Source organism: Alosa sapidissima, chromosome 9, assembly GCF_018492685.1.
Source record: "Alosa sapidissima isolate fAloSap1 chromosome 9, fAloSap1.pri, whole genome shotgun sequence".
Classification (NCBI taxonomy): Eukaryota; Metazoa; Chordata; class Actinopteri; order Clupeiformes; family Clupeidae; genus Alosa; species Alosa sapidissima.
In genome coordinates, this window is record NC_055965.1 from 3,246,045 (window position 1) to 3,271,041 (window position 24,997).

Genomic DNA, 24,997 nt, shown 5'->3' on the forward strand with positions numbered 1-24,997 from the left:
GCCAAGCAACCAGCCAAAAGGTGATTTGTTGATGTTGTTTGAGCACAAAATGTGGTAAGTGGGAAGGTAACGTCATTACCATTCTACAAATATCTGACAAAACTGCACAATTGTTCTTGCAGCAACACATTAGTGCTTTGGCCAATCTTAACTGACCAAATGCAGTTAAGTTGTTCTTCTAATTTCTCTCGCCCTGAAGTGCTTGAAGAACGGTCAGACATTCAGAACATCATGTCTGATGATGGCCCGCCTGATAGGAGCATGAATCAAGCTGAGAGGACACTGAGCATAAATCCATCTGTGTCCTCAGACATTACTGCTGAAAAGTGCCTCAAAGAGTCGGGCGTTGACCTCCTACAGCCATCAATAACTCAGATGTTTCCGGGCATCCAGATGTACTGTAGTAGCTCTGACTGCGTTCTCCTGTACATGTATGACTCATACTCAGGGGTTAAAGTGGACACTGAAGTACTGTCAGTAGCTTAATTCCGGAACTCCGGATTCAATTACGTGGCCATAAAAATGTGTGCTCCCTTCAACATGCGTCACAAATGCTTTTACTCAAGTGGACAGAAAAAACAAAGTCTTATAGCTGATATGACATCAGTCAGTTATTTCCTTACTGCACTGAAAAGGACACCCACAGAGCAGAGGGGTGTGCAGTAACAGCTCATTAACATGTGCTTTGTGCTATCAGGGCTGCACTGCACTGGATGCTAGGAGACAAGAATTTTACAGGTCGTATTAAAATATATCAGCTTAGCTCTATGAGCTCAAATGAGTGAGGAGGGTGAGGTCCTCACATGGCTCTCCCTTCATCTCCCTGCCTCGCTGCTAGATCAGCAGGACCGCATCGGTGACTCAGACGCATCCAGTAAACTGACTCATGCCCCTGGCTCCATTGTATCACTTTAGGGATTGAAAAGAGAGAGTAGAGACTTGCTGATAAAGAGTCTTGTAAAACATAACAATGGTGTGCCAGGAACACAGAAGTCCCATTGGTCACATTCCAAACTGTTTCGGTTGGCATTGCTCTCTCTCTTTCTCTCTCTCTCTCTCTCTCTCTAACATTTGGCCAATAGATAACACGCTCACAGGGGATCCATCCAATTAACATTCAGTTACGGGCTATTGCTTGCGTTGGTCGACAGCTTATTTCAGCATTCCAAAGTCAGGCCACCTACTCTTGAAACACTTGAGCATACCTGGTTTCTGGCCATGGAGGTCCAGCAGTGGGTCCCTGAAATGACCCTCTTCAGCATGTGCTGAAGCCTTTCACACCCACATGCAGTTACAGAGGTGGGGAAGAGGTAGCCCTTAATAACTAGAGCGAGGAGAAAAGGGATCATTCATTCAGATTGATCAAATTACTATCTGGATGTGTGTGATATGAGACTGTGTGTGGGGAGAAGTAAGACTCACGAGTGACCTGAATGAGAACATTAGCAACTCCAGCATGGCGCAGTCAGCAAGCATGCATAAAATAACACTTGTGGAGGGGGGAATCATTCATGCATGAGCTGCGAGGGAGTGCAAGCACGGAATGCTAATGTGCCTACAGCATTCTGAATGACCTCACCCGTTTGCTTTGTCGTCACAGAGGAAATCAGGAGCGGCAGACTGGTCTGCCCTTAGAGGGAGTGGCAAGGACGGAGAGGGCCTGAGTTTCGCACAGGGAGGTGGTGGGAAGCCTGACTGCATAATAGTGCTGAGTCTGTTCCTGTGGCCTGTGGGCTGAACCCCTCTGGTGTGGAGGGCAGAGTGCAGCTGGATGGCTGATCTGCACTGTCCGGCTCCCTCATGCCCTGACGGGTTCAGGGGCTCGTCTCGTGGTCTGATAAAACACACTGACCTCACTTCCTCAGGACGGTCATTATACCCGCGTCCTCCATCCTGTTCGCTTCCTCTTCTGTCTCCTACACACAAAACATCCCCGCCACTAAATCTGCTCCATGGCAATATCAGTCCCACACACAGAGGGCTGCCAGGGTGCCTGAAGAATGGGCTCTCCTATCTACCCAGCTGCAGCACCCGGGAAGGACGTAATCGAGTCAAGAGGGGGCTCTTCACTTTCCTTTCAGTGCCTTCTCCTAGCACCAAGACCTCAACAACCTCAGAAAAGAATGCTGCGTGTGGGGGCAATTTGGGCGGTGGGGGTGGGGGGTATAACAAACATTCATACGACATTGTACAGCATTGTTTAATTGTCCTGGGAGTGATTTTGCATGCCTTGCATGACTGGTAGCCTTCTTTCCTCCATCATAAGACTCACCCTGGAGACATTTCACATGCTTTCTGAATGTAAAAACAAGCAGAAATGTAATTGGTTTTCCACTGTCAGAAAAAACTATAAAACTGTTATAGAAATATAAAACATGGATTTTTTTTTTTTCATGGAGGGAAAAAAAACAGTCTACAACAATCTACAGCTTCTTAAATCTCATTCACGGATCATGGATGCTAAACTGCCAGTATGACCAGTATGGTCATCTTGGCTGCAGAGTGGCACCTCGCGGTGCTATTCTCCACCGGCCAGTCGTGCAGTGGGAGCTGCTCTTTGGCCATCGACAGTGAGCTCATTGTGATACTGTGGCTCACTGGGCACAAGCCAGACTGCACTACTGAGTCTCAATGCCCACATTAAATAAAAGCAATGAGCTGCAATGGGTATTCACCTAAAACACGACAAAACCCAGCATGCCATTTTTCCTTTGTGTTGTTCACAAAGTAGCTTATTGATAGAGGGAATTTCGTGAAGGTGTTCCAAGAAAAAAGCAACAGGACAACATAACAACATATGAACAAAAAAAGTGTTGGCAGGTAGAGAAAGCCACAAATTCTGAGGACTGAAATATCCGTGGATATCCCCATCAAGCCAACCTCTCGGTCACTTACAAACAAATGCAACAGGGTCTGGTCCGCTTTAGCATACTAAGCTGCTCAGAACTATGCGCCACAAACCCCTGTAAAAAAGCTGCCCATTGTTGGCTGGCTCCGTTAGAAGTCCCTGCAGGTCTCAGTCAAGGGTACAGGGTTCATCTCTCCCTGTGGGCCACTGAGTCCCCTAATGACCGGCCTTCCCTGGTCCCTCTGGCCCCTCTGTATCGCCCCAATCCACCCCCCTCCGAGTGGATTAACACAGTGGTAGGACTCATTCCACACATTCCAGACCACATCCCTGCCAGCCACAGACCTCCTGCTCCCTGCTCAGCGGACCTGGAGTCCCCTCACATACATACACAGGGCTGATTCTCAGGGTCCTGCTCGACTTTGCAGCCACTGAGGGATCATGGAAAATTGGCACGTGCTTCCTACACAGGCAAGTTTTTAGAGACTCTCAATTTATCCCAGTAGGAGAGTGCTCCTAGGGCAGGATAAAGAACTGGAAAGAGAATCAATCATGTATTATAGTTAAACAAATCCTGATCCAAACCACAGGGAACAAATGTTGGCTCCTTACTCCTTACTTGACATTAGGGGCAACAATAAAACTGAAACTATGAAGTGCTCCTCAACTCATCACAACTGGATTAACGATCTCTAAAAGGGCTTAAATGTCTCACCTGCAATATCATGCTATGCAGTGGAAAATTTATTCTCAGGAATGTAATATTGCTTACAGCTGCTACTCTGCCTAACACATATAAGTAGCCTTTACACAACAGGCAAGGCACAACTGCCACTTCTGACAAGAACATAAGAGGGCACTCAAGGCACTGCTCAGAGCGTATATGAAGGAGGAGGCATTAAACAAATGCAAACACAAGACAGTGGATACTTGAGGGCCAACGTGGGGGCGATATATCCAATCCTCTTACCCATCAAAACAACTTGGGCAATGGCAAGACTTCATGTTGAGTGTTCATGTTGGTGACTCAAGTCAAGAGTCAAGAGGATAACTTCTGTGTTATGCTATGTGATGCTACCATGGTAGCACAACTTCTATCATGATTCTGTGCATTATAGAATAGGGATTTCAATATTATTGTAGTATAATCTTTAATGGATAACTGGTTAATTGACTATATGTGCACACCCCTACTAGAGACAGGCTGTCTCTAAATGCAAACCAGGCACAAATACACAACTGAAATGGGAAAAGTATATAGCTTGCCTGTAATCTTTCCTTTAGGTGAATCAAAACAAACCTATGCTTCCACAGGATTGTCAACTTAAAAACAGTCATGGAAATCACAAGCGACACAAGATCCAAGTTAAAGGAGTCAAACCCAAAGAGAAAGCACAAAAAATATATAATCTCTAGATAGGCAAAAATGCAGAAAGAAGCAACTCTCACACAGCGTAAAAAAAACCGAGCACAAGCTCAGATGAATGTACAGCTGAAGAGTCACAATTCAAAAAATGAAACCAGCTGTCCCAACTGCACAGGGCAGGAAGACAAGCATGCGGTCAGTCAAACTGTCATTTCATTTGTCAAACAGACTCAGCTGTGAGTCTGTAGTCTCACTGGCAGCTCTTGTGGCAAGGATGGGCCGCAGGAGCGCATGCCAGCAAAAGGCCATCAGAGGACACAGACCTTTAGAAAGACCTTTAGTGCTCCATCTCCATGAGCCACACTGTGCTCCGTCTCCATGAGCCACACTGTGCTCCATCCATCTCCATGAGCCACACTGTGCTCCATCCATCTCCATGAGCCATACTGCTCCGTCTACATAAGCCACACTGTGCTCTATCCATCTCCATGAGCCACACTGCTCCGTCTCCATGAGCCACACTGTGCTCCATCAATCTCCATGAGCCACACTGTGCTCCATCCATCTCCATGAGCCACACTGTGCTCCATCCATGAGCCACACTGTGCTCCATCAATCTCCATGAGCCACACTGTGCTCCATCAATCTCCATAAGCCACACTGTGCTCCATCCATCTCCATGAGCCACACTGTGCTCCATCCATCTCCATGAGCCACACTGCTCCATCTCCATGAGACACTGTGCTCCAACTCCATGAGCCATTGTGGTGCAAGAGGATAAAGGAATCATGGCTTCACCAACAGAAATGTGTTATGTCTAGTATCTAGAGTCATCTGTGTTGTGTTGATCAGATTATTTTGAAATAATTAAGTTCCCATCTTCAAAACTTCTTTTAACTCCAGATTTTCCAGCAAATGCTCTGATGTAAACACATAAATCTGTGTCTGTCTTGTGCATAGAGAGAACCCTTGAAAACATATTCACCTGTTTTTCACCTGAAAACATATTCACCTGTTTCACTGCAGCAACAGGACTGCTGAAGGCCCTGGATGTAACAAATCTGCTCCATGGCTAAAATGTGCTCAGTCAGTCCAACACAGTACTGCAGAGCATAACATCTGGGATCAGAATAACAACAACAAAAAAAACTAATTTATGGTGCTTTGGAGGAAAAATGGAGGGATGTGCTGTGAGCAAAGGTGAGATGGAGCAGTATTTCAAAAGGAGGAAGACAGAGTGCTGTGGGAAAGTGACGGGAGCACAAGGAGGAGGACGTGGGCGGCTCCGCTGGAGGGCAGCTGGGGCCCGATCCCAGAGGACGGGCAGCGCGAGCTGCAGCGTGGCAGGCCTGCCGCAGGCCACGGGGAAAATAAACAAGTCACTAAAAAGGTCACCGTCGCTCGTCTCAAATAGCTCCACTCTGGCTCCAGGGACTTGCCGAGCTCTGCATGTTGTAGAGGGGGAAAGGTTTCAATAAATGAGGAACTAAGTAAAACTCTGGGGCAGCCGAGCAGAATCCAGCAGACTCCAGCATTCTGCGTTTCAATAAACTAAACCACAAGACTTCGCTGAAATGGCAGTGGAAGAATGCGGAGTCAAATCCAAAGATTGTATCATGATTCTCAGTCTGATTACTCCATTCTTATCTTCACACTGGGATATTGAGGAAGCCGTACCTGAAAGAAACCTGTCTGCAAGTCTGCCTTTTGAGATTCCCTTTGGAGTCACTGTGAAATGCAGCTCTTGTAATCTCTCAGCGCCCTGAGACGTCCACTACTTCAAGGACAGATAAAAGCTTGGATGCAAAGCCCTGGATTCAGTTCAAAAGAACCTGATCACAACGACCACTATTATTCATCAAAGCTTCTATTGGAACCAGGTGGAAAACGGACTGTAGCGCTTCCCCACAGTGGGCATTTAAGCACACTGTATCACACAAGAAACACACATTGTTTTAAGAGATCCAACCAATGTGAGGGTTTGAAAAACCAGAAGGCAATAAGGACACGGTGCTGTAATGCACCAGCAATCCAGAGCGAAGAATAAGGCGTTCCAAAATCCATATCCATCATTCCAAAATCTGTGAGGCTGGGAACTTTAACTTGGCACTAACCACTGGGCTTTCTACGCATAATTACACTATGATGATTACTGATCAGTCTTGAACTATTATAATGCCATAACATTTAAAAAGATGGGGGGGGGGGGCACAGAGCAGCTTGGCAACACGTATTTTTTTTTAGTTTTTTTTTTAAAAGCAGCATTTCAAGAGTGCAAGTTCCACAAATGTGAAAATCAGCCTTTTCATGCATGGTGTCAACAGCCAAGAGGGACATATTACGGAAAAATATCTGGCAGTGTAATCAATGACAGATGTGTGCATCTGGTTTTCAGGTGGCGGAGGTCATGCTGTGGAAGGGGGTGAAATGCACAGCCTCTCTTTGTAAAAGTTACACCTCATTTAGCGGCCCATCTGGACCCAGGGTGGCATCCCGGCCAAGCTAAAATTATCGTTCTCCTCTGAAAGACCAGGCGCCCTTCAGCGGTTCACTGGATGATTTGCCGCATTTACTCTGATACAGCTGTGGGGATAATGAACTCTTCATGTGAGACAAGCTTGCATGCCCTCTCTCCAAAAACACCACAAAATTCATTGCACCTTAATATAGTATGAGAAACTTCACCATGCTTTACTGATGCTGCAATCAAAAAGCCATAGTTTGTGCTTGCATCACAAGCTGTGGCAAGTAGCAGAAGTCCGAGCTACAACTTACTGATTGTGGAACAAATTTCTTAACCTACCACTTGATATTTATTGGAGTAAATCAGACGTGCAGCTATACAGCAGGGGTCTATGTTACACATTCATATGTAATGGCTGGGACACACAAGAGCTACGGATTTAGACTTGAAAATGAACCATCTAACTATTCTGCATCCTTGAATCAATCCCCCATCTTTATCCTTGGCAACAGCCTGCTGAGGGATTTTCGGGCTGAAGTTTAAGGCCTGTTGGTGTGAAAGAGTGCTAAGGGGGAAGGAGGGACCACGAGGTGGCCTTCGGACAAAAAGAGTGATGGTCATCACTACTGTGTGTGTGTGCCTCAAAATAATACACATCTCCAAGAGGATGTGGCTGCAAAAGGGGATAGTGCTATTTTTCTTGACAGCCTTCCACCTTACCAAGACAAACTGGGCGTTGGACGGCACTGGTGATGAGGGTGTTTACTCTGAGGCCATCACCAGGCTCTCTGTCCTACTCGGGTCTTGCAAGGCGCCCTAGAGCACCACAGCCCCCCTTAACGCCAAACAAAAGCCCCTTTGTGCTCCACAATGCAGGTCACCATTGGCTTGCCTCTGGCCTGTGTGGAACCACTAAGAGAGGATTGGAGGATCCAGCAGCTTCACAAAGAATACATTTCACATATATTTCCATGTCCAGCATGTCTCAGACTCCACAAGCGATCAGCAGAGATCTCTATGATGATAGAGGGCATTCAATAGTGGTGGGACATCCTGAGGCCACTTTCTCCAAGGGCATCTCAGTAGTGGCAGTGTTGTTGTCTTGGCCCGACCACCCCTTGTCAGCCCCCCGCCCCAAGTGAAGATGGAGACGACAGGGAAGAGAACCAGTGAAAAGAAAACACACACAGGAAGCAGCCAGAAAAAGCGCTATTTGTTCACGATGAAGGGGGGGGGGGGTATGTGTGGGATAGCCTGCAGTAATGCAGACTGTCTGAGCTTTCCATGTTGACAAGAGCAATATGTTAAACACTTATCCTCTACAAATGTATTTTAAATGACCTAATGGTTTTCCAGGCACCATTTCACCCCAAGCATTTTACAGCATTTTAGGCTACATCTTCATCTTCAAGTAAATCCAAAGTTGAAAAAAATAATTATGTAAAACACACCTGCAAATGAAGCACATGTCCACTAGTCAGGCTGAAGTTCTATATAATGCTTTTTAAAAATATGACACAAGCACAACAAACCATGGAAATATGGAAATGGAACAATCACACCACAGCATCTAGAGGAAAGGCAATACACACACTCCATCACACCTCGTCCTCCTCCCCATATCTTTCCTGCCCCAAATGAGTCCAGGGCTGAGAAAATGCATGTGCACTGAACTGGCACAGAGATAGGACACACAAGGTCAAACGTGCCAAAACCAAATCCCTCGTACACTCTTATCTGGTTCCTCTGGAGAGATAGAATTTGCATCTCTGTCCTTGATCTTCAGATGGACACTCTCCCCTCTCTCTGGCCAAGCTGAGCATAACTCAAGTGAGCACTCCATCTTTGAATTTGAAAGCCCTTCGTAATGCAACGTGGAAAAAATGTCCTGCTCACTGGCAGTTTCCACGCGTATCCCTGCATACCAGACAGCACTTGAGAAATACATTTATCTCTTGAGGTGGAAAAATAAACAGCAAAATTGAAGCAGGTCCTTGAGAAATAAATGGGTTGCTCCTCTACGCCTTTTGTGTCATCGGATACTAAATCACTTTTAAAAATCCAGCCAAAACATCTAAATTAAATTAGTAAAATAAGTCAGAAATAGGTCATTATGGTTTTGATTGTCTGTGATATAAAATTAAGCTTTGGTTTGAGCCATGGTTTCCATGAGTATCCCCTGGGTAATTACTGAGGTCTTGTTGTTGAAAGTGAATGCCGATCCCTTTCAATCACTTTAGGACTACAAACTCACTTTTATAGGTAAGAGTGAGACATGGCATGTCTCAGTGCGGCAGCCTAATTAAAAATATACAAGCACACAGTGGTGGTCGATGGTTTCATAATGGAAGAAATAAAGAGAGTTTCACATAAGCAAACGGAGAACTGTGGGTAATTTGTTCCGTGCTGATTATGCCACTTGATTAAATAACTTCATGCGAGAGTATTCTTTAGTCTGGCCTAGTACCGATCCAATGCCAAACGCTCTATTCTTAAAGACAGTGTCAGGTGAGCTCTGTTCCTCTGGCCTCTTGACTTCAAACTGTCTCAAACATGCATACATTGCAATCACCAAATTAGCCACATGGACTTATTTCTAAAACAAAGGGGGTATGAGCACAAAATGGACTTTCACAATGTCCACACACTATACAATATATTACCTGCCTTACCTGCCTGGTGCCACTCCTTCAACAAATCAACTCTCTGCTTCATGTGTACTGTTCTCACACCCCTCTTTTTCCTTGCCCCTTGCCCTTCCTTCCCATTGGTCAATCTCTTTTGGGGCCCAGATCACTCAACACATGTACGATTTTGTACAATGAAAAGTGTAAAAATTGTCGTTTTTTTCTTCAGGGAAGCTTACCTTGTAGCATGCATCTGTAGGCGGACTCTGAGATGGCATAAATGTGTGGGGGCATTTCATGCCTCTTCTTCCCGCGGTACATCTCGATGATGTTCTCTGAGTATATGGGAAGGTTTTTGTAGGGGTTTATGACGACACAGAAAAGCCCTGAATATGTCTGTTGAAGAAGACAGAAACACACAAAAAGCATTAATTACCAGCCGAGATATAATATCACTCACTTCAGTACACACAAAAAGCATTAATTACCAGTCGAGATATAATATCACTTCAGTATCTGAAGCAGAGAGTGTAACACACAGAACATTATGAACAAGAGCCATTGAGCTGACTTGAACAGGTAATCTATACAGTCTTTGTTAGGCTAGTCAGAGAGGGTTGAATTCATTGAGGGCCATTCTGCATGATGCAGATCAGATACAACTTTGAGCAGGCTGGTCATAAATCACCAGTGAATCAATCCTTTTACAGAGATTGGAGAGGGAGAAGAAACCTGCTGATAAATCATTCTTTATCTTCCTCTCCTTCAGAGAGCACGGACCAGAGAGGACAAACAGACTGAGCACCATCAAGGCCAAGTCAGTTATTTAAGAGAGAGTTTAAATTCAACAACCTAAAATTAGTCTTCCACGTCCCCTTCAAAGGACACCTTATTTGTACATGTATTATTCTGATTTGAAAACAGTAGTCTATTTGCACTAATTGCAAGTGGATGGGCATCAAATTGTCTTGATCAGTGCTTGTCCTCCAGTCCTCCAGATCCACCCATGTAGGTTTACATGCATGCCCAGCTGAGAGGCAGTTGTGCATGCACACACACACACACAGTCAGGATAACCTCCTGTCTCAATGCTCCGGCCAGCCAGCTGAAGAAAAAAAATCTTAATACCATGACAGCAGATCTGACGGTAATATCAGCTTATGTCCCAGTTTGACTGGCTTTGGCTAAGCTGTGCCGATGATGACTTTTCATAGGACACAGACAACTGAAGAAACTTCCTCTCTCTCATTTTAATAAATATGGGCATGGACTGGGCACAGTGCCTGGCCAGGTTCAGTGATCTTCTGATCATTTTTACAGGATGTCAATCCCCTAAGAGTGACCGACCATTTGCACTGGGCGTCCGTCCTGTGTGTTTGTGACCAGCAGTGGCGGGACACATGGCAGACACAGCAGAGGGCAGGTCGGGAGAGAGGGCTAATCCCTGTCTGTCTGCCGGGTGGGCTCTCCACTAGCTGCAGCAGAAGGGTGGGGGGAGGTGTGTGTGTGTGTGTGTGTGTGTGTGTGCGTGTGTGTGTGTATAAGGGAACGGGGGTCGACAGCCCATGTCCAAACCCCTCTCGCCTTGCCTGGCTATGTAACTACATTCCAGTAATTATGTTGTCTGTGCTGGGCAGGGGTGCAGAGGACCCACAGCCGGCTAACCTAGTTGTCAAGCTGGAACAATGGGTGTGTGGCGCAGGCATGCTGGGGGCAGCCGCAGGGTCCTGCAGAGATCCCACAGCGCCCATCACGGGTTCTGTCTCGCCGTACAGGGGCGGCTCTCTCAATCGCCGACCCCCCGCGGGGACCAAAACAAACACGTCTGACTGCACGACGGCACTCCACCTAAAACCAGCGCGCACATCCGATCTGGAACGTTAATTACGGGTGAGCGTATGAACGAAAGTGTAGCTTCGCCTAAATCCAGATCATCAGACGAGGGTTATTTTTTGTGAGGATTCACAAAATCACTGTGTGCAGTGAGGCGTATGATACGATACTACATTTTAAGAGGAATGAATGATACGTAGCCTCCTTCCATGTGAGATTCATATGGATCATCTAATCAATGGTTTACATGAATCAGTAGTGTAAATACAACAATCACACACACACACACACACACACACACACACAGCTACTCAGCTGTGCAGCTCAGTGGAATGTGTCTGGAGCTGGTCCTGGGCCAGCAGCACTGAGCTGGTAGTGCCCTTGGGCACCTACAGAGTTTCTACATCAGACATCAGGCAGCAGCCTCATCACACCTCTAAAGGTGAACGCTGCCAGCAGGCTTGTGCAAAATTCCAGAATTGAATTGAAACTGGCTCCAGAATTGAATTGAAACTGGCCAATTCAATTCTTGAATTTCACTTGCATTTCAATTGAGGTAGCAAACAGGAAGCAGAATTGCAATTCGAATTGTGCACAACCCTGGCTGCCAGCACACATCTACCCATGCGATTACAAAACACCTCAGTGGCTAAATTAGGTTTTAGTTCATCTCAATCCCCCTCTAAAAAGGTCAAGGTCACAGCCTGTGTGCGGTGGGTTCTGCACGTTCTGCACGTTATGTGGGGCCACCAAGCGAGACTCTCCTGTCTCGGGTTGAGTGATAAAAAATGCATGAGCAGGCAGCGGGCTGCATGAAATGAGAAAGATGTCCGTCTGCCCATCTAGGGAGGGGAGCAGGGGACGGCCAGGGCAGTGTGGGCTGCAGATGCTGCGAGGGGAACCCCTGCTGTTCTGCCCGTAGGGGTGTGGGGTGGGGGGTTTGGGCGGCATATCCGTGTCCCTGCCCCAAAACGGGCGCGGTGCCAGGCAGACGGATCAGCAGCCTGCTGGGGTGCGGGGATGACTCAGCTGACATGTCCCGGAGAAGCCCCCCCCCCCCCAACAGGCTGAAGCAGGGGTAAGAGAGTGCCCAGGGGTAAGAGAGCGCTCAGACGTGGCTGGCCCTGGGCCCACCGGAGCGCTGCTGTGACTGGGCACCTCTGCCAGGGGGGACCGGAACAGTGCGGAGGGGCCAGAGGGCCTCTAGCACAGTTGATCTGGTGCCCAGTGCCCATGTCCAAACACTTCCCACAGCCAAGTCCAGCTTAGCAACCACATCGGCCCTCTTTTTTCTGAGCAGCCAAAACAAAAAGGGGATGTTTCCGAGAGGAAGAAAGGGAGAAAAAAAAATCAACTGACCCTCTGGTCTGGGTGTGTGTGCAGTGGACTTGTTGTGCAGTGGACTTCGTATCTGTGTGTGAAGCAAAGTTGAAAAGGGATCAAATATGCATGTCACATGCATAAAGGGTTGAAGAGAAAGAGCTTCATCAGACTTCAGAGGTGGTCAGTAAACTCTACATTGTCACTCACATGCTCATTCTGGGCTGAGGAGTGGGAGGCTGTGAGATCAGAACCAGAGTTCACAGCTCTTCCCACATACTGTTTAACTGTGTGTGGTGTGTGTGTGTGTGTGTGTGTGTGTGTGTGTGTGTAGCTCAGAAGAAGCCACTGATATGTATGTATGAGCAACAATGAACTCCAAGGACATCTAACGTTTGGGTACACGGCATTCTGTGAAATCTCATATCCTAAATCCATTAATTTATCACCAAGGGCACGATGTCCACTGTGAAGGTTGCCATGGTATGGGGTGGCGTTTGTTCTACAGAGAGCCTGGGAGACACACGTCCTGTCGGGTACGGCTGCAGCCCACAGTCCCATCCGTAAGCACAGAGGTGGAAAACTGATCGTTTCGCGGAAGGCTCTTCCGCGCAGCGCTCAGCGCTGACTCATCGGCGTGGCCGCGGCGGCGGGTCAGCCTCTCGGCCCACTCTCTGCTCGGCTGCAGGACACGAGTGGGAGGGCGGTGTGCGTGTGGACTGACACATCCCATCACTCGCAAACGGCTCTCGACGCCAGCAGGACTAAAAGCAAGACTGGAGGTCTCACTAGATCAGCAAGAGGCAGAGGAGAGTGCCATCGATTTAGGAAGTGGTCTGGCTCATCGTGTGCCTCTATCAGTGCTTCTGAGGATCACATTTCTCTACACGAGACAATAATCAGAAGATAGTCACGACAGTAACAATGTAACCATATGTTTAATAGACAGAACAGACTAATAGCCTCTACAAAGATTCAGAGCTGGTGCTATAAGCCTGATACATTTTAATATAACTTAACTGAATGCTTCTATATCAAACTAGCATCAGAAATCCAAAATAAAAATGTATTTAAACCTTCTACAAATTACATAGAATGAAAGCATTGTGAGTGAGTGAGTGAGTGAGTGAGTGAGTGAGTGAGTAAGTGAGTGAGTGTTGACCATTCAGAGGTAAGACTAGCCTAGGACATCACTGGACCAGAGAGATCAGTGAAGCCTGTCATCCCTCATCTGTCTCTGCAACCTTCTGCAAAGCACCTTTCAGCACGAGGATGCTTGACATAGTGCACATTTCATGTGCCAGTTGAGCCCAGGTCTGGAGCAGGAGCCTGACAGGTCAGCACGGAGAGCTGCAGATGGGGGCCCAGATTAGGGGCCGTGGCGCCCGTTAACTTGGCATGAAGTTATTTTTTAATCAAGGGGCAGCGTTTGGAGCTCTGCATTGAAGTATGCCAGATATTCCGGGACAGCTGTGGCCCATCAGCGCACGCACAAAGGCCCCATTCTGGCGTCAGGGCTGGTGTGTGACTCAGCACGGCCTCTGCGGCTGATTACCTCCATCAGGAGGAGGGCAGGCGGCCCAGAGCCGGCAGCCAGAGCCGCCACCTGGAGCCTCAGCCTCGCTAGCGGTGGCAAGCAGGCCCCCGGCACAGCCTGGAGCTTTCCCACAAAAACAGCCCGCAGGAGAGGAGCGCGGCTGAGCAGCGTCTGGCCAGGCCTCCTCCTTGCAGGGAGCTGGTGACCATGACGATGGCCTCAGCCGGTGGAACATCCCACCTTAAATGCAGCCGAGCGTGTTAGCAGCCCTTGTTGACAGGAGGCCAGGGGGCTGAGGGGGAATTCTGTGGAGGAAACGCACAACCACCCCCCAGGACAGACAAAGAGCACGTTCACATTATGCATTTGATTTCTCTTCAGAGTCTTAAACGCCGCTAAACAGTCCTTGAAACTCACCGAAACCCAAATAGGACAAATTATCATTATCTCTTTGGCACTTGGGCGTTCAGGCTTCGTCCAAAGAGCCAAGTGAAAGAGTGGCCCCCATTGAAATTCCAGCATGACCTCATCTAAGGCCCTCTTGGCCACTGAGGGAAACGAAAGAACTGACTTGAGCTGTGGAGCCCAACCAGCTGCACTGTCCTCTGCTCTCTCTCCCTCTTTCTCTCTATCCCTCTCTCCTTCTCTCTCTTTCTCGTCTCAAGCGACCACCAAACTATCCCTCTATTCTTGGAATGAATGCCACAAAGTAGGTCAAGACCACGAGGGACGGGCACATTATTAGTGGCGTCTCCACGTCACTAATATCACAAGATAAGGGGTTTTAAGGACATCTCAGAAGCAGATGATCTGTGACAGCACTTAATCATCTACAGATCTCCCTGAAACCATCTCCATTACAGTCAAATCAAACACCAAGACATCAAACACCAGCCATGCTTGTCAAGATGAGAGTCTGGCAGAGGTCTCTACTGGTCTTTTATTCACTATGATGATGAAACCACACCCACTAATTCTTCAGTGCAAGGGTTTGATGTGTGAGATGCATTACTGTAATTCTGTCTTGCAATTGAAAATGTGACATCATATTACTTTTAGTGTCTACAGAGTTCAAGTCCTGTCAAACACTCACAGAACAAGGAGGATATGACCAGTTATAACAACTTAAAGGAGAAATGCGGCGAGTTTTCACATAATTGCCGTGAGCCCCCATGTACATGCCCCCAGAGTGTAGCGCTGTAGCTGCCTGGCTGCATTAGTTGATGGCTGTAGCAAATCGAGCTAGGTAAAAAACGATTGTTTTCATTTTTTTCGTACAGACAGTACTCGGTGACCTCGAGAAACGGAGATCTATGTGAAAACTTGCCGTATACTCTTTTGATACACATTAGACATATAAAAGCTTTCGAGGATTGAAGAACCTGATCTGAAACCATCTTTTAACTTTGTTCTAATAAATCTGAGATGGTTTGGCTGGACACTCACATAGATGAGGCCGGAGTAGTATCGGTCCTTCAGGTTGTGCAGCACAGAGGCCTCATTGAGACAGGTGAGCTCCGCCATGTCCTCCACCTTGCTGAACTTGGGCGGGTTCATCTTCTGGATGTCGTCCTTGTTGACCATCGCTTTCTTGCCATTCTCGGCCAGTTCCACCACCACCTCGTCGCCCCGCTCCTCGCGTATGCTGGCCGCCTCGAAGCCATGCCGCTCCGACGGCACCCAAACCAGCTTCTTGGCCGTCCAGTCGGCCTGTTGGGCAGGGTTGTAGACCACCGCCCGGTCCACAAACAGGTACCGCTCCGGGTCCTCCTGCCCGCTCCGCTGAGTCATCTCTGCTCGTCAGGACAGATCAGGCCACCTGAGCAGAGGATGAGGGAGAGAGAGATTAGACACCTGAGTCTGAGAGGGATAACAGTCATGTGGGTTCAGTCAGCCAGGGGACAAAACAGGCACATGGTCATGGTCTTTAGGTGTCAAGTTTCTGAAGATCAGGGGAGGATTTACTCTGACATACCTGAGTTCAGTATTCTGAATTATAACACATCCTAAACCACTTCACATTTATGACTTCAATTACCTTTTCATTTCAGTAAAGCATGAGAATGCAGACACCCCTTCCACACTTTTCTTTTTCAAGTGATGTACACTGATGAACATTCAAAGCAATTACAAAAACAGAGAAAAACTGAAATCTGAAAAATCAGATTTCCAGGCATGATCTTTAACACACCAATTCCCATCTACTTGGACTGTGCCACATTGACACACCAATTCCCATCTACTTGGACTGTGCCACATTGACACACCAATTCCTATCTACTTGGACTGTGCCACATTGACACACCAATTCCCATCTACTTGGACTGTGCCACATTGACACACCAATTCCCATCTACTTGGACTGTGCCACATTGACACACCAATTCCTATCTACTTGGGCTATGCCACATTCTATCGTCTGCAGTATATTGTTTTTGCATATGAACAGGACCAGGCTCAGATTGATCCCCTGCCACTTGTCAATTGTAAACGTTAGTTGATATTGGCAGGGTGTTGGAATAGGGCTGCATTTAAAATGCATTTTACATATTGTTTGTCAAGGGTATATGATTCAAAATGTAATAGGAAAAATGCCTTTCCATGTGGTGCTTTCATTGAATTTACAGATCATTCTCTATATTGTGATGTGTTCTGTTTTCGGCATATGAATGAACCCATATCAGTATACAAGATGTTGGTCATGTCACACAGCCTTCTTCATCTATAAATCAAGAATTATCTATGTTCTAACTTGAAAAGTAGGCTACTTCAAAAGGACACGTTTCAAGTGGATTAAAGCCCAGAAAAAGGATGACCCATTGAGTGCACTGACCACAGCAGAGTACTTGCTCTATTTTAACACTAAATGCTTTGGCCATGAAGCACATCTCACAGCTGACTTGAGACATTTCACAACTGACTGAAATGTGAGTGAATAAATATGGCTGTCATTTCAAGCTCAGATAAAAGGGCTTCCATCGGCCACAAGAAAGAGCCGCTGTTTTTCCGCTAAACAAAGGCCCTACACAAATGTGTACTTCACATCGCTGGCCACTCTTTAGGGATTCAGGCACGTATGGTACCACACATGGCGTAATGGCACATCCCTTGGCCGCCTGTCAAAGAGGAAAGATATCAGCTAATTTGCAGTCAGCATACACTGTGAAGGGCTCATTAGGTGTACTAAGATGCTGAGGACGCCACTTTTTCAGGCCAAATTCAGGCCAACTCAATCTCATTTACTTCAGAATAAAAGGCGTCCTTCTTTAATCCATCTATGTATTTGGCAAACTCTCTGTTGCCAAATGGTACAGATTTCTAAGCATGATCTGGTAACACAATTTCTACTAATCATTCTTAACCAAAAGGCCCCTGAGGTCTCAATTGAATTCCCCAATAATTTGTTGCTAAATGAGCAAGGAACTTGAATGTCAGTTTGTTTACAACCTCTCATTAAGCACACTGCGCTTCTGTGGTCGCTGCCAAATGCCCTATAAGCCTTGAAAAGCGATTCTCCAAACCCAAACCACAAGTTCCAAATAGAATCCTGAACCTGATATTGATGATATTGCAAAGATCACGCTATCCACATGGGTTAGCACCACGTACAGCATCTGTAGACTGTTTACTTGCGTGGTTTATGCTCTCGATGTAAACAACAGGGCTGAACGGTGACAACAAATGGGAAGTTTTTTTTTTGCCTCAGACTTGAGGAGAGGCAATAGTACTGCAATATTGCAATGGAAATACACTGTGTAACGCAGGACTGCTTATAGTAACTGTACGTGCAACTAACGATAGGCAAGGTACACGAGTTGTTACCAAATGAATGACCACAAAAGAGCCGTTTTCCCTTGGAACTTTATACCGCTTGATGTTTAACACTCAATAACTTAATGATCGCTCTATAAGATGACCATAAATATGCTAAAATAAAGTAACCTCTTTCCAGCTTCATGGTGACAATATAAGTGGGTCAGGACTATGAATGCAGAGATCAGTGCAGCTGACCCAGCTAACTGACGTGCGTGTGCGTCCAGGCGCAGAGCCCCTGAAAACCGCTAGGATGATATCATAGGACTGTGCGCCAAAGCAAATGGCCAGCCCAAGCCGGGGTAACAACACACAGCCCACGTCCCACGGACCTTATGCAGATGGAAATATTAAGCCGCGATATCACAGTCTTTCAGTGATATGGTAAAAATGTCGTCATGTTCACTTAGTTCACACGAAACAGCACTAGATGACTGGATAACGTTATTAGCCGGCTTGTGTCAGCACGGACGTTAACTTATGTACGCCTAGAACTGGTCCGGTATTAGTTAACGTTAAACAATTACCCTTAAGGATCTATTTAACACAACACCGTACAGTACATATTTTCAAAATGAAAAGACAGACATATTTCTCAACTAACGTTCGAGAAAGGATGCTGCAGCAGCTAGCAGGCTAAATAAGTGCCTGTGGTACTTGGTACTGTGGTATCTGAGTTCACGCGCCTCATCATCAGTAAGTGGGTGGCCCAAACCATCTTAACGTTGGCTAGCTACATGATACAACAATAATATCTATTGCTTACCGTTAAAGCGCCGTTAAAGCATAGCTTATTGAACAACTAACACCAATGTAAACACTTTCATTCAAATTTTGCACATACAATTCTGAGCATCTATTCTGAAGCAACCGGTTAGCTTGCTAATGTTAGCCTGCTAGGTTATGTACCTCCATCATTGAAAAGTCATGACAAATAATCCGTTAGCTTTGAGACACTCCACAAAAAAACAGCCCCAGACCATTTCAACTTACCAGATGCACTTGATAATAAAACGTGTGCAACTTTTAAGGCGAATAAATTGATATCCAGCAGCACGAAACTGTATTCCAAGTGCGGAGAAATTCAGCCAATATTCCCTTATTTCGTCCTCCTTCTGCACCAATGATAACGTACACCCCCACCACCAGACAGCTCAACCGAACTCACATACCGCTTTTTCTATTCCCGCCTCTTTGGCGCTCTGAGGGCACACCCACTGATTAACTATGGATTTTGATTGGACTGTATCCGATCAGGACCACAATCTATTGGTTTGTTAATACATCGCCTTCAAAGAATTTAATTGACCATTCGCTCGGATTCATTGTTGCACTTGCTGGTGAGAAAATGTTTGCCATGTACCTGAAAAAACGGGATGCTTTATTTGCTAGTTTGGTAAAGGGTGGAAAGCCAGTGGCTATCGATATGTCCATCACAGTGGGAACATTCGGCGTGTGGCTCAACATTTTTGGTTGAGACCTAGCATTGTGAAGGAAAGCACGTGAAAAGGTTTGCAGACAGTTTTCAGTTTGCATGTAGTCTACGACGTGCATAAGGAATGAGACTTCATGTGATGCATTTAGAGATTCCAGTTGGAACTGGAATAACATTGAATTGTTTTATATATGGTTATGGGATTTGGCTTTAAGATGAATTAAGATGTTGGTCAGACTATATTAAGAAGAGTTGCAATAATAAACAACAATGTGAATTCAATCAATAGCCTAATGAAATAAACAATGAAAATAGCAATAATAAACAAAAATGTCCATTCAATCAATAATATAATAATAATAACAACAGCAAAGACTACATTAAGGAGAATATCAATAATAAACAACAATGTCAAATTAATCAACAGCCTAATGAAAATATAAAATACTATACAATATAACGCATAAAAAGCGCTTAATGAAATAAGTGCATGTTAAACAGATATGCCTTAGACCCCTCTTGAAACACCCAAAACTAGGAACGGAGAGCACTGGGCAACTTATTCCACCAACATTTATATATTTATATTATATAAAATATATTATTTTATAGTTCTGATGTTGACATTTACGGTCTCTTAATAACAAAAGGAAGACCATAAATGTTAAAATGTTCAAGTAGCTTATTAGGCAATATCACGGATCTTTTACCGTGCAAGAATTGAATGCATCAATGACAGAATACAGGGGACTGTGCGCATCCAGATAGTCAGAAAACAGACATTACATGTAATCAATTTAAATTGTTATTACCTTGAATTGTGCTGTATTATTTCAGTTAATTAGTGTAACACGTGTATTGGTGACTGAAAGAGGTAGTCTAATGAACTGCCGAATCAATTAGGCTACTGTCACCTTCAATAAGTCGTGTAGAATGAGGTGGGTCTGGTCTGTAGGCTACGTTTCTTTGAACAGGTAGGCTATGTTTTATTAATTGACGTTAAGATAGCTCCATCTACTGGTCGAAAATATCAACAAGCTTATAGGCCTCATTACAGTTTTTCTCAGTAGCTTTGGTGCATTTCTCGAATCATTATTAACGTTTGCACAGCAGTTAATGCATTTTTCAAAACAATTAGCCTAGTGCAAACTGCACCACATCATGCATTACCTGCAAAAGCACGTATCCTGCTCAAAATGCTTAGTTTATGTCTCAAACCCATAGGTTATTTATGCGAGTGAAACTATCAGTGCGATCAATGACAAGTCATTAAGCCATTGTTTATGTTTTGTTATGTTGTCAATATGACAGTTTACTGTAAATGCAGCAATGTAGCACTATTTTATGTGTGTAGGTATTTCACAGTAAAATGACAAATCAGGCCCATTTGTTTTATGGGGTAAGACTATTCAGCATGGAACCAATAGTGCATTTTGACCAACATGACATTAGCAATTGAAATTGAAAAAAAAAAACAGTTTGTGTGTGAGTGTGTGTTCAGTTGCCTTTATTTCATCATGGGTCATCGTGGGTATTTAGTTGATTTAAACAATAGTTTTCAAAAGAAAAAATAATAATGTAGGCGAAATGTTGTCACTAGAGGTCAGTATAGTGACACTGACTGATACCTGACTGACTGACTGCAGTGACACAGACTGATAGTGAAGCTGGAGGATGAATAGGCTGGCTATTAAATATGGACAAATTTGAAATGATGATCTCAAGCACTTCCATCTGTTTGGAATTAAACTTGGGTTTACTTAATTAAAGTTCATGTGCATACTACAATATTTCTCAATATAACTGTATGACCTGTGATTGTATAGTCCAAACCTGATGCATAGTGATACACAGTGGACCGTCTGCTGAACCAGTAATTTCACTGTGATTCTGATGCAGCTCAGAGTCGGGGCCTGCCATTCTGCACGAGCAGCATGCATTTGTTTTGACCACGTTGACAGTTTGTTGTGGTGCTCTATCTTTGTCTGGGTTATGTGCGGCCCGCTCCACCTCTCTCACTCTCTCCTCAGTCTATGGAGTGACGTGGACAGGGCTATGACTCATCACGCCTCCTAGGATAACACATTTCCTCTTGACTGGCCATTGTTTTTGACTGACTGCCCTGCGTCACAGACGGCTGTAGCATGTGTTGCCATTAACCATGTGCCCCGGGGTCATTGTAAGATGCCATTCTGAGTGCCTCCAAATCCACACTGTAGTCAACCTACCAGCGATGTATATCAATATACGAAATATTTGAAATCTTACACATAACATTCTGATGGTTAAATCTTTTTAATTAATGGATACTTTAAATACTCGATGCCCCACTCGGTGTACTGTGTTCTTGCCATAGCAAATCTGAAATTAGATTAGAGATATAGAAACTCCTCAATACCCCGATGATATAACAATATATTTGCAACTGGGAGGCTTTTTGTTTAGACAAAATGAGAAGTTAGCGAGTGCTCTAATTGTCTTATCTCCAGATAAAGGGGTACACTTGGAGTTATTCCAATAAGGCAGCTTCAATCAAATAATAGTACCCCAGGCACTCTCCTTCGAGTTAGTTAAAGTTTAAAAACCCTCTATTTTAATTATGGGGTACCGAAGTAAAAACACCGACCAGTTTTAGCCATCTAGGCTCGAAGGAGAGTGACTGGTACTATTATTTGATTGAAGCTGCTTTATTGAAGCTTTTGTGTTCGATTGTGGTAGATTTATACACACACAACACTGCCAGCTGATGGAGAAAATAGTTAAAGAGTCGATGAATGATGAATGTTATTGATTAATGGGTGGAGAAACACAAAGTGCATGCCTTATATTCCCCTTGCTTCTGTGAGTAGAACTGATGATGTTTTTCTCCCCATCATCTCTGAATCAGGACCAGTGCCCTGTGGGTCTGCATGACTTCTTGTAATTCTATCTTCCAAAGGGCAGTGACCGCTGTGTTGCCCAGGGGCATACGACACACAAACACATACTCTGTCTCTCACGCACACAAACACAGACACGACACACTCACACACACACACACACATACTCTCTCTCTCATGCACACAAACACAGACATGACACACTCACACACACGCACAGACACACACACGCACAGACACAAACACATACTCTGTCTCTCACGCAAACGCACACAAACACAGACACACTTACTCACACACATGCACAGGCACACAGACGCACAGACACACAAACACACACACAATCACACACACACACACACACACACACACACACACACACACACACACAAACACACACACAAACACACTCACAGTGTTGTTATGGGCCTGGTTTTAGTGGTCAGACAAGGTAAGGGGAGTCATTGATGTCTACCAGAGAGAACATTTCTTGGAATTGTTAGTTCACTGCATACCAATTTGCTGATCCCTAAGTAACTGGTCAGTGCACAGCAAAAGAAAATATATATATATACATAATGTGTGGGTGGGGTTGTATCGCTGGGAAGATGTCAAAACAAATACAAATGCAACATTCAGCTACACATAGTTCACAGTTGTACATTGAGCAAGCACACTTTATCAAGGAAACTCTAAAACTAAAGGAATTAGAGATCTGTTTAAGCAAGCGGGCAACCACCCAATAGAAAATAATCTGCCGTCATAATATGATTATTTACAATAGATAGTTTGCCTGTAGGTTGAATAGAAATAAGTGTCATTTCGCTACTTCTTTACATTCATCAGTGTTCACACAGTGAAATGTGTTATCACATTTACGTCTACAAGTACAGCTTTAACCTATAAGGGCCTCCTCAGTCAGTGACAGCAGAAATAGACCTAATTGTTTTCCTACCAGATATATGTCTAAATGAACATGTTTGGACACAGTAGCTGTTAAAGAGGTATTAAACAACCACTCTAACATATACTGTTCTCAGCCTGCATGCCTTGGCAGATAGGAAAATATCACTATACACAACAAATACATCTGAGATGCAGCCGTTGATGTCATTTATGTTTAATTTATGCAAAGGATAATACTGTAAACCTATAAACAAACAAAAACATGAGCAAACGTGATGCAGTTTATTTTATTCTTGGAAAACAATTTTATTCATGCTGTTTACAATCTGTGAAAAAAAATATTTTGCTAGAAATGGGACTAACTTATGAAGGTAAGTGGACTTAACTAGTCCACCTTTATAAGCAAAGAACATTTTGCCAGTTTTCATACCGGCATTGAGTGTACAGTTTGCTTGCTGGAGCCATGGCGATAATTATGTGGACAAGCCAACAGAAAAGCATGGAGGGACAGAGTGGAAAGGACGACATTCTTTATGTGGTCGGCGTGCTTATCAGTTGGAAGAAACGGGAGCCATGTGGCATTAAGCTCCTTCATTAGGGCCGAGGACAGCGAGGAGGTTCGGAGCAGGAGGGTGGTGCTCAGCAGAGACACCAATTATCCAATCGTCCTCCCTCACATGCAGTAATTACCAGACTGTGACCTGGCAAAGATCGCTCACACTCGCCTTGCTGTTGGAGGAAGTTAGCAGCACTTTCAGAGGGCTGCCTTGGTTACTTTTAAACACATGCAGAGAGCACTTAGTAAGGTGTTACAATACACACACACACACACACACACACATGCATGCCAATAAATACACACTCATAGCACTTTCAAAGTACCCAAAGAGAGGCTGTCAAAACCACACAGTCTATCTATATCTCTCGTTCTCACACACACAACTGTTATAGAGTCATTAACACAAGCAAGCGCATCTGAATGTGATTGGGTTGTTATCTCTGCTTTTAGAAGTGTGTTAAAGGGAGGTCTCAGAACATGAGATTTTTAATCGCTCAGCCGGAATGATCATCATCTTTCAGACAGGGCACATGATGAATCAGGCAAGCTTGGTTCTGCGGAAAGAAAGCCTAGACTCTTGAGCACTGTGTGCCCATCATTTGTGAGATGGAAAAGTTTGAAGTTGCTTTTAAAACTGCAAATAAAACCCCAGTAAAGCATGAAGTAGAGCGAAACTAAAGTGGAGGTGATCAGAAACTGAAGGAAAGGAAGCTTCATCTCATACTTTTTTTTTTAAGTAAATATTTTTTGGGCTTTTTTGCCTTTATTTGGACAGGACAGTGGAGAGTGACAGGACGCAAGTGGGGGAGAGAGATGGGGTGGGATCGGGAAATGACCGCAGGTCGGATTCGAGCCTGGGTCCCCGTGGGCACTCTGGCCCGTATATGGTACAGGCGCTGTGGCCTGCTGTAGCCTGCTGCACCACAGCACCCCCCCCCCCATCTCATTCATTTGTTGTTCCAGATGTTGCTGTTATCAGCTACAAATGTACTCAAATGGGGTGAATGTGACTGATCCAGTGTCCACCAATATCTATATATGCAATATTTACCAGTGCAACTTGAGAAGTGAAGGCAGAAGGCCATTATCTTACCCACAAAACAAGCTTCTTTTGATAAGAGAAACATACCAGGGACATGCATTCATGGCATTTCTACAAAGGCCTTGAAACTAACACACACATACACAACCACTCCAACATGCACAATTTTACCCAACATCAGTAAAATAATTATATCAGGATACATGTTAACTGGCTAGGATGCTGGCATGTTGCTAGGTAACAGTGCAGGACACAGCAAGCGAGGGCCCCTAATTGCACACATGTTTATGGCTTAAGCTGTCTGCACCCTGAGATAGAATAAGAAGATATGAGGAAGTCAAAGTAGAAGGGAGGGCTTTAAACATCAC

At 45.0% G+C, this 24,997-nt stretch overlaps 1 protein-coding gene across 2 annotated transcripts in view; it reads right to left on the minus strand.

Annotated features, from left to right (window-relative positions):
• Positions 1–18,965, minus strand: part of myh10 (myosin, heavy chain 10, non-muscle) — a 56,087-nt gene extending 37,122 nt beyond the window's left edge. For both annotated transcript variants that reach the window (XM_042105609.1, XM_042105608.1), the window contains exons 1-3: positions 18,802–18,965; positions 15,442–15,814; positions 9,545–9,701 (exon numbers count right to left, since the gene is read on the minus strand). In XM_042105609.1, the coding sequence (XP_041961543.1) occupies positions 9,545–9,701; positions 15,442–15,786 (502 nt within the window). In that variant the 5' untranslated portion in view covers positions 15,787–15,814; positions 18,802–18,965. The remainder of the gene's footprint in view (positions 1–9,544; positions 9,702–15,441; positions 15,815–18,801) is intronic.
• Positions 18,966–24,997: the final 6,032 nt, after the last annotated feature.